The 17,021-nt window shown below is 44.4% G+C and overlaps 1 protein-coding gene across 1 annotated transcript in view; it reads left to right on the forward strand.

Annotated features, from left to right (window-relative positions):
- Positions 1-4,991, forward strand: part of slc25a38b (solute carrier family 25 member 38b) — a 31,088-nt gene extending 26,097 nt beyond the window's left edge. Inside the window, exon 9 of the mRNA XM_080217726.1 lies at positions 603-4,991. Within this exon, the coding sequence (XP_080073852.1) occupies positions 603-725 (123 nt within the window). The 3' untranslated portion in view covers positions 726-4,991. The remainder of the gene's footprint in view (positions 1-602) is intronic.
- Positions 4,992-17,021: the final 12,030 nt, after the last annotated feature.

Genomic DNA, 17,021 nt, shown 5'->3' on the forward strand with positions numbered 1-17,021 from the left:
GATGCGTGGTGTCCAGTAAAGTTTGTGTTAAGAATTAACTGAGTGCCTTTCGATTGTTGTTTGATACCAACTAACAGAAGACCAACATTGAGCCACATCTCGAGATATTAGGGCAGGTGGCCAAAAGTTTGGTGAAAGAGGGTGGTTTTAAGTAGGGTCTTCAAGGGGAAAGAGAGAGGTGGAGAGTTTAGGGAGGAAATCCAGAGCTTAGGACCCAGGCAGCTGAAGACAGGGTCGCCACTGGTGGGATAGAGGGAAGGAGGGGGAGAATGGACAGACAAGAGGACAGTTAAAAGAATGCAAAGATCTTGTACGTTTGGAGGATTGATGAGGTTGGAGTGATAATGAGAAGGGAAATGCAATGGAGGGATTTTAAAAGGGGGATGAGAATTTGAAAATGGAAGCCCTTGTGGAACAGGAGGTTAGCAAGAACAGAGTTGCTGAGCTTATGGAGGGTGCAAAGTGGGACAACAATCATGAGAGCAGTGAAACAGTCCTTGAGCTTGGCAAAAGGGAAGAATTAAACTAAGCTCTTTCTCGATGGAGTCTTGATTGGCCTTATTAGCAACAATAACACTGTTCCTCTCCCTTTCCCTCCTCAGAACCATGGCATGGTGGGCTTTTTCCGGGGTGCTGTTCCTCGATCATTGCGTCGATCACTAATGGCAGCCATGGCCTGGACAGTTTATGAACAAATGATGACCAAGTTGGGCCTCAAGTCATGAAAAGCCGGGCAATTAAATGAAGGACTGTTGGATAATGGAGGGCAGAGGGTGAAGGTTTTGTTTGTCAAGACTTCAGAAGGGGCTGGAGCCTTTGAAAGTGAACAATGGTATTTTGGTTTATTTTATTTGGTTTAAAGAATTTGCTTCATAGCAGAGTGGAGCTTACACTGTTTGAATCTGTGCCAGAGAGTTCCTGGTAAACGTACGCACATATCTACAAATGCCAAGTGTTTTGTAACCCCATGAACTCTTTGCAAAGGCCACCTGTTTGTAACTCTGGACCCAAACCTGACCTTTTCTTGATTAGTTGGCACTTTTCAGAGTTTCTGGGCCCGTGCCAGTGGAAACTGAGCAGTGAGGCAAAGATTTTTAAAATACTCCACTCATAGCCTCTTGATAGGAGCTGCATGCAACTCCTGCTCATGCGCGTCAGGGGTGATAAAGTCTGGTTAAATAACAGACTGGGGAAAGATGACTGTCAGCGCCCTTAGCATGAGGTGCAAGAACCCAGAGCTGCGCGTGTCTGGTGAACTATTGCGATCTTCACAATCTTGGCCACATTTAGCACCTGTTGGTTACTCCTGAAAGGAAAGTGGCTGAGCACACCACCCTTTACCCTAGTCCACCAGGAAGGGAGCTCCTTGTCTGAGTTGAGTCAGCAGTAGAGTTTTTGCAATTGGCTTCAGCATCTTTTGAGTTGTGTGAAAGGGAAGTCACCTCTTCATTAATCCTGTCCAGTCACATGGGCGACAGCAGAGGGCAGGAGAGGCTGTGATGCCCCTTGAGGTTGAATAGCCTGTCAGTACTCAGCAATGAAGAATGGCCTCTTAGGTGTCCAGTAACACAAGGATGAGGCAGTGTCTTTAATGACCAACCAGGGAAATCAGTTAGTGCAGAAACTGTCTGCCCAGTTAGTCTCTTGTATGTCGGACAAGAGATACCAGCGCTTCGATCAGCCTCCGACTTACCAGTCACACTCTAAGGACATTCATACTGATTCATTTCATTAAATTGTGGAGCCCATTTCATTTCCCAGTTGTGCTGTGTTGGTATTTTAGGGATCGGAGTTTAGTGTGAGCTGCAAAGTAACTGCTGTGTTTGGACGAGGCTGTGTGTTTGTCATTGTGTGGTAGTCAGTCAGATCCTTTGCCCCTCTACTCCCGGAGCACACTGCACACAGCCTCGTGTTAAGCTTTCCGAGGTCCCTGTGCACCCAGTCAGCTGAAGATGAACCCTGTCTTTCCCCCTTTCCCTTCACGCACACCCCCCACCCTCCCCCGAGGCCAGGGAGGAGTTAAACATTTGTAGCAGTGTGCCAATCTAATTTGCCAAACTCTGCAGCCTCCTCCCAGTCCTTCTGCCTCACACCATCCTGCAGCTTGGTCTTCAGTGAAGAGCCCACTCACTGAAATCTCACATCCCACTCTTTATCCACATATCCTCTTTCCCCCTTTACAGCTGCAAGCAGAGGCTGGTTGTGGGGAGGAGACCCAGGTGAGTCTTTTGCCTGGTGATGGGGAGTGGAGGGAAAATTGTTTAGAATTCAGCAGCTTTGTTAGCTGGGGGCAAGAGCAGGGCAGAGTGTGCAGGCAGACAGGACACAGATGAAAAGGAGACACTTTCATTGGAAATTGGATCGTATACTTTTCAGTAGTGCGTCAAAGTTTATCTTAATATCACAGTAGCTGAATTATAAGAGGGTACTTTTATTTCTGTAATGTCCAGTCTGTCTAAGTTACCTTTGTGTCTGGACGATAGCTGTGTGCACTGCTAAGGATTAAAATAAGTTACAACTTTTCAGAGAGAAAGGACAAACTGCAATTATTTCTTTGAGTGCGAGTCACACAGCGCAGTGAATGAACTTTGGAATATTCTGAAGTCCAGTGGTCAAATTGCGTAAGGCTTCCAGTTTGACGTAGAATGGAAATTTCTACTAAATCAGAATGTGCTTCACGTGGGCATCCTACCCCGCAGAGGGGGAGCCGGTTTGGTGCTAGGGCTACAGCATCTCTCTGATGGGTAAGCTGGTGTCAAAAGCAGTCCAGTTGAGACAAAACAGCAGCTCATTAAAGCTGAAATCTCCCAGCCAACAGCCACATTATCCCAGCCAGTCCCATCCCCAGAAGAGCATCCCCCTACACCCTCACTGTGACGCTACGAGCCTGAATATTTGAAGTTATCTCAAGGCTGATGCCTTGGGTGGGTAAATCCAAAATCAGAACATCCAATTTGTGGAAGCTGGAAGTTAATGGGAAAATGGGATTTCACCTTTGGTTTGTATGTGGCTGTGAAGCTCAGTGACGTCCCTTGAAGACAAATATTTGGTGTGGCAACAGTACAGACCCGTAGGTTTTGATGCCGTGGATCCTTCACATTTGGTGCCTGTGAAATGGTTCCATCGTCACCTTCCGAGAGTCGGAATCCCAATCCCCCCCCCACCCCCCAGCTCACACGTGCATTGTGTGGATGCTGGGGGGCCAGTTAATACATAACCCTCCCCACTGATGTCCTGAAGTTGCGGCAGAGATTAACGTACTCGCACAATTCTCCGTACAGACGCTCCACAAACGCACCTCTCGCTCTGATTTTTAAAATGAATGAATTCTAGTGTTTGATGCTAATGTTTGAATAACACAACACGATAATGGTTGGTTTGTAAGTATTGAATGCAAATTAAATGTGCAATAAGTGTCTCTGGGCCAATGTAGAGAACTGTATGAATTGTTTAATGCTAATTGAGATAAGTTAGGCACCACCTTGCCATTTTTATACTGTTGGGTTTTAGAAAGGAAACTTGCTTTTTATAAACCCCCTGGTGGTTGTGTTCACCTCCTGCCTATTTAGATGGAACCCAAACCCCAGCATCCCTGTCACCTTGTCTTGAACATTCCATTAGTGAAACTCACTTGCATCAGACTCGACTGCAACAGAGCATTAAGTGTCCTGGGAACAGGGAGGGAAATGGAACAATGGTTGCAATGTTTCTTTATTCCCCACCCCCTCCCTTGCCTGCATGAAGACAATGGAATGACGTTGACTTTGTCAAACCATCCCTACTTAAAGTTGATCCGTAGCCTGGTGAATGGTCTATGCCGCGTTGGGTGGGCGAGGTAAAGAGATCAGAATGGCTGGCAGCAGTTTAGTGCAACTCCCCAGCCTCTGCTGTGTAAGCACATTAGGTTACACAAGGCAGGGTGTTCCAAGGTTAATTCCCTCAGCTGAGTCAGCGAAGGGACAGAATGAAGCCAGAGGTCTGTACTGATCAACAGTCAGATAAATATTGCTGGAAAGTGGCAGCTCTGTGAGTGTCAGATTGGAAATTATTTGTGCTGACTTAAGAATGCCAGCACTCACTCACCAGGCTGACTCTTGAAGAATGGACACTTGGATATGGAATTTGAGGCCTTTCTGAGAGCAGTTGAAGTGGAGGCTCAGTAAGAGACTCTCAGTCGGTGAAGTGACTGAAAGGTGACCCAGTCCAATGGCTGTATATGTGCCCCAGCGTGAGTGTGAGCAGGCTCATTAGCTCCCATATGCTTCTTCCAAAAGAAAATAATTTGGACTGAGTGAGGTGAAACACAAGCTTGATTTCTTTTTTAATCTGTTGAAAGCCTGACTGAGAGGCTAAGCACTGACCCCCCTTCAGAATCTGCCAGAGCTGCCCTTTTACCAGCCAGTACAAGGTGGCATGAAGTGACCTCATTATTTTCTTCCCCTCCTCTGGAAAAATGCCCCTACGGTACTCTGGCACCACACACACGGAAATTTTGAATTGTTGCTGCTTTCTGCCAGAGAGTTTGGAATGAGTTTGTACAAGAACAGTGGAGTCAGTTGGCACATTAGTGTGATTCGGTGTAGGGATAGATGGATGGCAACAGGTAAAGCTGAAAGGTTTTGAGAACCTGTTTTTAGTGTAGCTGATGCCTGACTCCCTGACCCCCAAAACACTGGAATTGTCCCTGCTCTGACAACTCCTCAAGAATGTAGCCAGCTCACAGGTCATGTGTCATTATGATGGGTGCTCTGCTGATATCCAGAGGGAAAAACAATCTGTATTGGATAGGCTGAATGATCATAAGCTGAATAATATGCACTTTTAAATAACTCTAACATTGTAAAAATGGAACATTGCATTGAAACTGATTAACACTGAATATGGAATGGTGCTGTACAATGCTCACGGTCTTGCTGTTGACCCAACTACAAATTTATAACTAAAATTTATTTAATAGGGATCAATAAAGATTGATTTGTTTTGAAATTGGATTTGGGTTTGAAGTGGAATATCTGAACTAATTACTTAATTTACTTTTAGCATTCATCAGATCATGGAATGGAGTATTTTCCATTAGTTAAGAACATAAGAAATAGGAGCACGAGTAGGCCATCTGGCCCTTCGAGCCTGCCCTGCCATTCAATAAGATCATGGCTGATCTGTCGTGGCTCAGTTCCACTTTCCGGCCCTCTCCCCATAACCCTTAATCCCCTCTCTTATCAAAAACCCATCAACCCGCTTCTTGAAAATATTTAGCGAGGCAGCCTCCACCACTTCAACAGGTAGAGAATTCCAGAGATTCACCACCCTTTGAGTGAAGAAGTTCCTCCTCAACTCCGTTCTAAAACGCCCCCCCCCTTTATCTTGAGGCTGTGCCCCCTAGTCCTAGTGTCTTTTTTGAGTTACTTCAGAAAAGTTCATCCTTGGGAGTTGGATATGGCTGAAAAGGCTGATATTTATTGTCCATTACGAGTTGCTCTGAGAAAATGGTGGAGGTCGATCTTCTTGAGCCACTGAAAGCAGTGCTGGGTCAATTGGAAGGGCAGTTAGAGTCAAAAATATTAGTCTGACACTAGAGCTAGACTAAGGATGTCAGAAGGACAGATCTATTTATTACTTAGTGGATCGAATTTGTGCCTCACTAAAGTGGCAGCAAACTGAGGTCCTATTTGCTCCATCAGTGCAGTGTAGTTGGAAAAATGCTTGAATTCGTCATCAAAGAAGAAATAGCGCGGCACCTAGAAAAGAATGGTTTGATAGAGCAGACACAGCACGGATTCGTTAAGGGGAAGTCGTGTTTGACGAATTTATTGGATTTCTATGAGGATGTGACTAGTGCGGTAGACAGAGGGGAACCAGGGGATGTGGTGTTTCTCGATTTTCAAAAGGTGTTTGATAAGGTGCCGCACAAAAGGTTGCTTCAGAAGGTTAGGGGGCATGGAGTTGGGGGGTAAGGTGTTAGCGTGGATAGAGGATTGGTTGTCTAATAGGAGGCAGAGAGTTGGTAGCGATGGGTGCTATTCTGATTGGTGGTTGATGACTAGTGGAGTGCCGCAGGGATCGGTGCTGCAGCCTCAGCTATTTACCATTTATATAGATGATCTGGAGGAGGGGGCTGAGTGTAGGGTAACGAAATTTGCTAATGACACAAAGATGAGTGGAAAAGCAAATTGTGCAGAGGGTGTGGAAGGGTGTGGAAAGTCTGCAGAGGGATCTGGATAGACTGAGTGAGTGGGCGAGGACCTGGCAGATGGAGTACAATGTTAGCAAATGTGAGGTTATCCACTTTGGCAGAAATAATAGTAGAAGGAATTACTATTTAAAGGGCGAAAAGCTGCAGCATGCTACGGTGCAGAAGGACCTGGGAATCCTTGTGCGTGAGTCGCAAAAACCCAGTCTGCAGGTGCAGCAGGTGATCAAGAAGGCGAATGGGATGCTGGCCTTTATAGCGAGGGGGATAAAATATAGAAGCAGGGAGGTCTTGCTGCAACTGTACAGGGCACTGGTGAGGCCACAGCTGGAGTACTGTGTGCAGTTTTGGTCGCCACACTTGTGCAAGGATATTTTGGCCTTGGAGGGAGTGCAGAGGAGATTCACTCGGCTGATACCGGAGATAAGGGGGTTAGACTATGAAGAGAGACTAAATGGACTGGGTCAGTACTCGTTGGAGTGTAGAAGGATGAGGGGGGATCTTATAGAGACGTATAAGATAATGAAAGGGATGGATAGGGTAAAGGTAGAGAGATTCTTCCCGCTCAGAAAGGACAGCAGGACTAGAGGGCACAGCCTCAAGATAAAGGGGAGGGCAGTTTAGAATGGAGTTGAGGAGGAACTTCTTCACTCAAAGGGTGGTGAATCTCTGGAATTCTCTGCCCATTGAAATGGTGGAGGCTGCCTCGCTAAATATATTTAAGACACGGGTAGATAGGTTTTTGACAGACAAGGGAATTAAGGGATATGGGGAGAAAGCGGGAAAGTGGAACCAAGCCACTTCAGATCAGCAATGATCTTAATGGATGGCGGGGCAGGCTCGAAGGGCTAGATGGCCGACTCCTGCTCCTATTTCTTATGTTCTCTGCATCATTTCAAAGAAGACCCAGTTTTTTTAGCCAATATTTATTAGCAGCACTGTTGCCTCACAGCTCCAGGAACTTTGGTTCAATTCCAACCTCAGGTCACTGCCTATGTGGAGTTTGCACATTCTCCCTGAGTCTGCGTGGGTTTCCTTCGGATGCTCCAGTTTCTTCCCGCATTCTAAAGATGTGCAGGTTAGGTTGATTGGCCATGGTAAATTGCCCCTTAGTCTCCCAAGATGTGTAGGTTAGATGGATTAGCCATGATAAATATGTGGGGTTATGGGGATAAGACAGGGGAAAGGGCCTGGGTAAAATTCTCTGTGAGAGAGTCAGTGCGGATTCAATGGGCCAAATGCCCTCTTCTGAAATGAAGGGATTCTATCAATAATACTAAAGTAACTATCTCGTCCACATTACTGTTTGTGGGAGCTTGCTTTGCTGAAGTGAGCTGAGGGATTTCCTACTTTATAGAAACAAACACATTTTGAAAATATTTCATGAGCTGTATAACATTTTTATCAATCCTGAGGTCTTGAATGGAGCTATGACTATAGAAGTCCAAAGACGTGCAGGTTAGGTTGATTGGCCATGACAAATTGATCCTTGGCATTAGAGAATTAGCAGGGTAAATATGTGGGATTGTGGGAATAGGGCCTTTGTGGGAATGTTGTTGGTATAGGCTCGATGGGCCAAATGGCCTCCTTCTGTCCTGTTGGGATTCTAAATCTTTTCTGATCTAGAAGCAAGATATTTCATTGCTGACATGTAACAACTGCATAAATCAAGACTTCTGAAAAGAGAACTTTAAAAACCTCTCCCTCTGGACCTACAAGAAGACAGTAAACTCGTGCTTTAATAACGTGCAGCACCAATTTGCAACTCGTCAGTAAGTTTGTTGTGATTCAGTCTGAGCTGTGATCAGTTCCTACTGACCTACAGCTCCTTGAATTTAACAGCGTGATGCCATGGAAGCTGGCCAAGAACATGTTTATTATGCTAATACTTTCAGGATCACTGAGGCAAGGAGGAAAACAACTTTGGAGCTAAACAAGCATTGAACCACAGCAATTTTATTTGTTTTATTCCCTCTAACCCCTCGCCACACTGGCTCATGCTGGTGTTTGGTTTGCTGGGTATTGACCCAAGTGGCCACTTTTCATCTATGAGAGATGGTGATTGTGAAGTGTCAGCCATGACTCAGTGCATAGCAACAGAAGGTTGTGCGTTCAGCTCCCATTCCAGAGATATTACAACGAGATCTAGGCTGATGCACCCAGTGCAGTAGTAGGGGAGCCTGCTTTCGGGGGAGATGTCTTCCTCCCTCAGGAGGATGTAAAAAAAAGACCCACCAGCACTACTGGAGGAACCGTAGAACCACTACATACAGTTCATCAAGTCTGCAACAAGCCTCCAAAAGAGCATTCCAACCAGACCCTTCCCTCTGCCCCATACATTTACCATGGCTAATCCACCGAACTACACATTCCTGGACACCAAGGAGCAATTTAACATGGCCAATCCACCTAACCTGGGGTGGCACAGTGGTTAACACTGCTGCCTCACAGTGCCAAGGAGCTGGGTTCAATTCCCAGCTTGGGTCGTGAGTTTGCACATCCTCCCCATGTCTGCATGGGTGTCCTCCGGATACTCAAATTTGAAGGACATGCTGGTTCGGTACATTGACCGAACAGGTGCCAGAATATGGTGACTAAGGAAATGTCACAGTAGCTTCATTACAGTGTTAATGTAAACCTTATTTGTGACACCAATAAATAAACTTTACTAAAAAACTTTAAACCAACAGCACTAAAACTAAATTATCACATTATTCTTTGTTGGGAGCTTGCTGTGTTCAAATTAGTTCAGTAAGAAGTCTCACAACACCAGGTTAAAGTCCAACAGGTTTATTTGATAGTAAACACCACAAGCTTTCGGAACGCTGTTCCTTTGTCAGGTGACCTCACAAAAACAAACTCACTGACATTCAGTTTTCAGGTTTTGAAATGGATGATCAGTGTTTACACATTCCAAGCTTGTGTACAAGCCAATGACTCAGAATGTCACATGATGAGCAAATTTTGAAATCCAGCTCGGAAGGACAGTGATACTACAATTAGAGACAGAACACCCATGGGCAGGCAAACAAATCACTGCTGCAGGAAGGGAAGAGCAAGTCAGGATGACTATAAGAAATTGCAGAAATACATCAAAAGGAACAAAGATACGCCACAAACATAAAACACAACAGAAAGAAATCACTAAATATGAGTGTATGAGACTAGAGGTGAGAAGCTTGTGGCCTTGTTGGAACACATTAAATGCACTGTGCACAGTTCTGATCTCCATGGCATAAACTCTGAAAAAGGTGGAAAGATAGATAGCACGATGGTACAGTGCTTAACACTGCTGCCTCACAGCGCCAGGGACCCAGGTTCAATTCCTGCCTCGAATCACTGTCTGTGTGGAGTTTGCACGTTCTCCCCGTGCCTGCGTGGATTTCCTCTGGATGCTCCGGTTTCCTCCCACAGTACAAAGATGTGTGGATTAGATTGATTGGCCATGCTAAATTGCCCTTAGTGTCAAGGGGATTAGCAGGGTGAATGTGTGGGGTTATAGGAATAGGGTCTGGATTGGATTGTTGTCAGTGCAGGCTCAATGGGCTGAATGGCCTTTTTCTGCACTGTAGGGATTCTATGATTTACAAGGATAATGCCAGAATTGAGTAGGAATATCAGGAAAGATTGAACAGGTTGGGGATATATCTTCTAGAAAAGAGATGGCTGGAAGTGGAGAAGATGACAGAACTTGTGGCGAATGCAAAACCACAGGACATAAAAATGAGATAGTTACTTCTAAGGAATTCAGGAGAAACATTTTTTCACCTAGTGAGTGATGTGTATGTGGAATCCGGTACCATGAGGAAGAAGGTTTACGGGGAATACAAAGCCAGGTTTAGAATGCATGTATTTTTTTTATTCAATCATGGGTCATAGGTGTCATTGGTTGGTTTGTGGGGAGAAGACTGTGGGAATGTAAAGAGTTCAACAAAAGAAACAGCTCTGAGATTATACATGGAGGGGGTATGAGGGAAGGTAGAGTAATGGGTTATTGGTTATGTTTGTGGGACTGTGGATGATATTAATGATGCTACTGTGACATCAGAGGACCAAGAAGTTTGAGGAGATCAGATATTCCTGAAACCATGTACTCACTGTAACACTATGTAAATGGTGTCAATATATAGCTCTGAGTAAAACTATACCATCTATCTCAAGTCACTTACAGACTAAGTCAAACCTCCCCGAGACAATGAGGACAAGTTGTATGAACTAGATTTGCATCCTCTGGAGTTGAGATTTGAGGGACGAGCTAATCAAGGTGTTTCAAATAATCAAAGATTTGATAAGACAGTTAGAGAGAAATTATTTCCTCTGGTGAGGGATTACGGAACAAGGGGTATGTTCTTAAGCATAAAGCTAGGCTGTACATAAGCAAAATCAGGAAACATTTCTTACACAAAGAATGCCAGAACTGGCTCGATGGGCAGAATGGCTTCCTCCTGTTCCTATGTTAACATAAAGTATGATAATGCAGTCAAAATTGAGAATGAAGGTAAGGCTTTTGATTTACTAAATTATATAGCCTCCTGAATATCGATAAACCAAATGAAATCTACAACTTTGAAATGGAATTCCTCAATAAGCTCACTCCTATTGAATTAATAACAGGATAACTTACTGTCTGTTTTCAAAAGCAATGGGATTTGGAAGTAGGAGAAGTCCACTTGATCCTCATGCCCACTCTGCCATTCAATAAGATCATGGCTGATCTGAATGTGCTTTCAACTCCACTTTCCTATTTGCCCCCCATAACTCTTTACTCCCTTGTCCCACAAAAATCCATCTAACGCAGCCTTGAATAAATAAAGACCCAGACTCCGTCACCCTCTGGGGAAGGGGGCTCCACACTCTAACAACCCAGTGACATATAAAAAAAATCCTCATCTCTGTCTTAAAAGGGAAATGTCTTATTCTTAAACTGTACCCAACTTCTAGTCTCCACAAGAGAAAAGTTCCTTCCCTTATCCACCCTATAAAGTCCCCTCAAGATCTTATATTTTTCAATAAGATGACCTCCCATCTTTCTGAAGTCCAATAGGTATAGGCCCAACCTGTTCATCCCTTCATGCTGCAAATGAGTTGAGCGAACTTGACAAAAAGAATGACAGGGCAGTAACCATGTAAAAATAATGGAATTCATTAGCAGGAATGACCTTGAGATTACTAAACTGACAATAACTCATTGTACAGCAATTCAGTTGAGCATTAGCCTGCTTGACTGTTTTGCGTAACATCTCCAGTGAATGGAACAGTCAGAAATGAAGTGGTTGCCTTACGAGGAAAGGTTGAGCTGGTTGGGCTACCATCCCGGGCCCACTAATCAGATGGAAATGTCAATTTCCATGACAATCAGCTCCATGCCAATTTCCCGCGTAGAGCTGAATATAGTAAAAAAAGCACCTGAAGACCTTGTGAAAGGCACTGTCATCTCCCGGCACATTGCTCAAGCAGTGCAGTGGGCAGGGAGAATCCCGACCAGAGTGTTCGGAGTGCTTCCTCTACCCTGGGTGTCACAGTGAAAGTGGCGGCTGTGGGTGGGGGACAAAGAATAGCTCTAACTTAGAGACACCACTTGCTGCATATCATCATCCTGAGGGTACTGATAGGGTGGATGTAGAAAGGGTGTTTCCTCTTGTTGGAGAATCTAGAACTAGGAGTCACTAGTTGTCGGGGGTAGGCAGGAATGTGAGGTTGAGCTTACAAGCAGATCAGCTATGACCTTATTGAATGGTGGGGCAGGCTCGAGTGGTCCACTCCTGCTCCTAATCTGTATGTTCGTAAACAAGAATGGGCACCTCCCAATCAAGTTAGCTGTCTGCTTACAATAAAAGCAACTTTTCTGCCTCTGGGTAAGAACTCGTAACATGTAGCTGTTCAATGGCAGATGATACACAGCACGAGTGTAGCTAGTCGATTAGATTATCAACTAGTCTTGAGGCACAGGCGTGGGATCCTTGTCAAAGAACCACATTTATAATCTTGAAACAGTCTCTGCTTAGTCCAGTGACTGCTGCACGAGTTAAATGGAGGAATGAGAGAAGAAAAGTTCAATTCACAGCTTATCTTTAATTGCTTATTCTAAAAATGGAATGTACTGACAAGGTTCACAATTATATTTTAACTGGTCTGGTGTAGCTTTTACTGTGAAGTTTTCACAGTAACTTCATTGCAGTGTTAATGTAAGCCTATTTGTGACACAAATAAATAAACTTTAAACTTTAGATAGTGGGATAAGTACAGCAAGATTATTATTTAGTGGTTTCCATCGACTTGAAATGCCCCCATGTGCTTTGCAGCCAATGAGTACTTTTTAAAATGTGGCAATATCAGAAAAGCAGCTGCCAATTTGTGCACAGCAAGCTCCCATAAACAAAAAAGCAGTGATGACCAGATAATCTATATTTCTGATGTAGATTTGAGGGATAAATATTATCATAAAATCCCTACAGTACAGAAAAAGCCATTCAGCCCATCGGGTCTGCACCAACCACAATCCCACTCAGGCTCTATCCTCATAACCCCACATATTTTGCCTGCGAAACTAGGGTCAATTTTAGCATGGCCAATCAACCTAACCAGCACATATATAAGGTGTGGGAGGAAACCAGAGCACTCCCAGAGGAAACCCACGCAGACACAGGAGAAAGTGCAAACTTCACACAGTGACTGAAGCCAGAATTGAACCAGACTCCTGGCGCTGTGAGCACTAGCCACTGTGCCACCGTGCCGCCCCAGGACAAATTCTCTGTTCTTCTCTGAAATCTCTTACACCACTTGATAGGGTCTTGGTTTTGTATCTCAGCTGAAAGATGGTACCTCTGACAGTGCAGCACTCCCTGAGTATCTGCACTGGAGTATCGGCCTTAATTTCCATTCCCGAGATGGAGTTTGCTCATTTTTTGATCTGGGTTTCAAGGGATGTGGAGAAAAGGCAGGCATTTGGAGTTGTGGAATAGGCCAGTCATGGTCTAACTGAATGATAGAACACGCTCGAATGGCTGAATGACTTACCGTTGTTCCTACACTCTTGTTCCTATATTTAATGACTTAAAATGCTCTGCCAGCTGTACAGTTGTTCTCCATTAAGTGAAATATGGGAGCCATTCACAAATAAAGTAGGACATTTAAAAGTTAACTACATCAGTAATTCAATAAGTCATAAATTAATTAACAGAAAGACACTTATTCAGCAAAGCAGCTTTTAGTATCTGAAAGATATCAATGTTCCTCACAATCAAAAGGTTCACAGTACCGTGTTGAGATTTGAACTATTGCCCCCAGAGCCTGGGCCTCTGGATTATCAGTCCAGTCACAACACCATTATGCCACCAATGCTCCTGGTTCACAGTTATCAAGGAATGTCAATTTGTTTAACAGATTGTTTACACCGTTGATAGGCTGTTCTTCAATAATGCTTACAACACCAGGTTAAAGTCCAACAGGTTTATCTGGAACACAAGCTTTCGGAGAGTTCAGGTGAACGGAGAGGTGGGTTCACAAACATGGCATATATAGACAGAGATACAAGTTGCAAAATAATGGTTGGCATGCGTGTCTTTACAGGTAATCAAGTTTTTACAGGTACAGACAATGTGAATGAGGAGAGAGTTAAGCACAGGTTAAAGAGATGTGTATTGTCTCAAGCCAGGGCAGTTAGTAGGATTTTGCAAGCCCAGGTCAAATGGTGGGGGTTACACGTAGCGCGACGTGAACCCAAAATCCCGGTTGAGGCCATCCTCATGCGTGCCAAACTTGCCCGAAGATCGGAGGTTGAATGGCCTTGACTGCTGAAGTGTTCCCCAAAAGGATGGGAACACTCCTGCCTGGCAATTATTGTGCGGTGTCCATTCATCCACCACTCCAGTCCAAGTTGGCATCTTCACATCATAATAATGCTTGATTGCTCAGATTTCCAGGGTCAATAAAAATGTCACAAGCTAAGTACAGCCTAGGAAGGCTATTCTGTCCATCTTGGCTCATCCTACTCCATTGTAAATGACCCCCAGAATTTTGCCTGTGCTGTTAGCATAAGTTGATCATTTTCTTTATGGAAAGGATTTTCTGTTATCATGGATAAAAGGCCAAATTATGAGGACAGGTTGCATATCAAGTATTCCATTGATTTTAATTTTTACTCCATTCAAAGCCAAAGCTGAGTGGACAGGGCAGAGCTGAATCCATCTCCTTGCTTACTCCAAAGACCAAATTCAAACTGAATCCAATTCATGATCCCTACAAGAGACATACAAGATCCCAAGCTGTCAAAAAAAGGCACTGCACTCCATCTCGAGCTTGGTTTCACCCCTAATTTTAGAAGTTTAATAAATGATCTAATTGAGGTGCTGGAGATAATTAAAGGACTTAATAAGGTAGGTAAAGAGATACTCGGCAGATCCCTGCTGCCTTGCCCACCATGGAATTGGACAGGGCAAGGGGTGGAGACCCCTTGACTTCAGGTGAGAATTTATGGTCTCACTCGAGTGAGCTGTAAAATCCCATCCACTATTTCTACTAATGGGAGATCCCAGAACAAGCGGGGAGATGGTGGTAATGTCACTGGATTAGTAATCCGGTGACTTTGGCTTATGTTCTGGGGACACAGGTTCAAATCCCAACATAGCAGTTGGTGGAATATAAATTCAATTAATAAATCTGGAATATAAAGTCAGTCTCAGTAATGGTGACCATGAAACTATCATCAATTATTGTAAAAACCTATGTGATTCAAAATCTGCCGTCTGGTATACATGTGACTCCAGATCCACAGCAATGTGAGTGACTCTTAGCTGCCCTCTGAAATGGCCAAAAGAGACACTCAGCTCAAGAGGCAATTAAGAATGGGCAACAAGTGTTGGTCTCGTCATCGACCACTGGATCCCATGAAAGAACAATGAAACAGTTAGACCTATGCCACTTAAGGGTGATCACAGTAAGAAGTCTCACAACTCCAGGTTAAAGTGGTAGCACAGGCTTTCGGAATGTTGCTCCTAAGGGTGATATCAGGAAGCATTTCTTCACACAAAGGTAGTGGAAGTATGGAACTTTCTCCCCCAAAAGGCTATTGAGCATGGGAACTAACTAAAAATGACAAATCTAAGATTGATAGACTGTTACAACTCGCTACGTCTCTCAGATACTTTTACTGATGCAGCTTAGAAAGCATTCTTTTTGGTTGTATCACAGCTTGGTATGGCTCCTGCTCAGTCCAAGACTGCAAGAAACTACAAAGAGTCATGAACAAAGCCTGGTCCATCACACAAACCAGCCTCCCATCTACTGATTCCATCTACACTTTCTGCTTTCTCGGAAAAGCAGCCAGCCTAATCAATGGACCCTGGACATACTCTCTTCCACGTTCTTCCATCCGGAAAAAGATACAAAAGTCAGAGGTCACGTACCAACCGACTCAAGAACAGCTTCTTTCTTGCTATCATCAGACTTTTGAATGGACTTACCTTGCATTAAGTTGATCTTTCTCTACACCCTAGCTATGACTGTAACACGACATTCTGCACCCTCTTCTTCTCTATGTGAAGTAAGCTTTGACTGTATAGCATGCAATAACACTTTGCATTGTATATTAATGCACGTAACCATAACATATCAAATCAAATCAAATGTTAGACAAGGGTGTTAGGAATTATGATCATGCCCGTGCATGTCCATTTTCTGGCAGATGGTCATTGAATTGTGGTGGCCAAATTCCTGCTTGACTAAAATCAACAACAACCAGGTGTGGATACTGAAGGGTGATGCTGCACTGGAATGACCAGAAAGGAAGCTGCAAAAGAGAATTTCTTAGGCAGTATCTCGGGATAGAGGATGACTAGGACAGCACAGTGGCACAGTGGTTTGTGTTGCTGCCCCACAGCACCAGGGAGCCATATTCGATTTCAACTTTGGGTGACTGTGTGGAGTTTCCTCCCACAGTCCACAAAAATGTGGGTTAGGTGGATTGGCTATGCTAAATTTCTTTTAGTGTCCCAAAATAGATTAGCCCTGGGTAAATTGGGTTACGAGGATAGGGCAGAGGGAAAATGGCCTTTGTAAGATACTCTGTTGGAGCATCAGTGCAGACTTGATGGGCTGAATGGTCTCCTCCTGCACCGTAAGGATTCTATGGGCAGGATTTTATGGCCTCACTTGGGCAGGATTGGAAATTCCCGCCTGAGCTCAATGGAGATTTCCGTTGTTGGACCCTCACCTGTGTTGATACTGTGCTGGGTGAGGTGGTAGCGTTCTGGCCTATGACTTGCTTCCATATCAAGTGGTTAGATTCTCTATAATGCAGATGGAGGCCATTCAGCCCATCAAGTCTGCTCTGACCACAATCTCACCCAAGCCCTATCCCCATAACCCCATGCATTTGCCCCAGCTAGTCCCCCTAACACTAAGGGGCAATTTAGCATGGCCAATCCACCTAACCCACACATTTTCAGATGGTGGGAGGAAACCAGAGCACCCGGAGGAAACCCACACAAACACAGGGAGAACGTGCAGACTCCACACAGACAGTAACCCAAGCCGGGAATCAAACCTAAGTCCCTAGCATTTTGAGGCAGCCGTGCTAACCACTGTGCCACCATGCCACTCCAAAGTCGATGGATTCTGAAGTAGCCTACTCCTAATTCATATCTATGGCAAGAGGTTAGTGGAAAGACTGTATGTCTGGGCAAGAGGGGCAGTGATTAAAATCTCCAGGGACATATCACTGTAGAACAGGGAGCTCAAAATCAAATCAAAAAACTAATCAGAATTGGCAATCTGAGCACACGTTGGAAAGAGGAAGGTTCATTCAAGAGGGAATTGGATTATTATCTGATCG

The sequence above is a fragment of the Carcharhinus amblyrhynchos genome, chromosome 35, assembly GCF_965287045.1.
Source record: "Carcharhinus amblyrhynchos chromosome 35, sCarAmb.v2.hapA, whole genome shotgun sequence".
Lineage (NCBI taxonomy): Eukaryota > Metazoa > Chordata > Chondrichthyes > Carcharhiniformes > Carcharhinidae > Carcharhinus > Carcharhinus amblyrhynchos.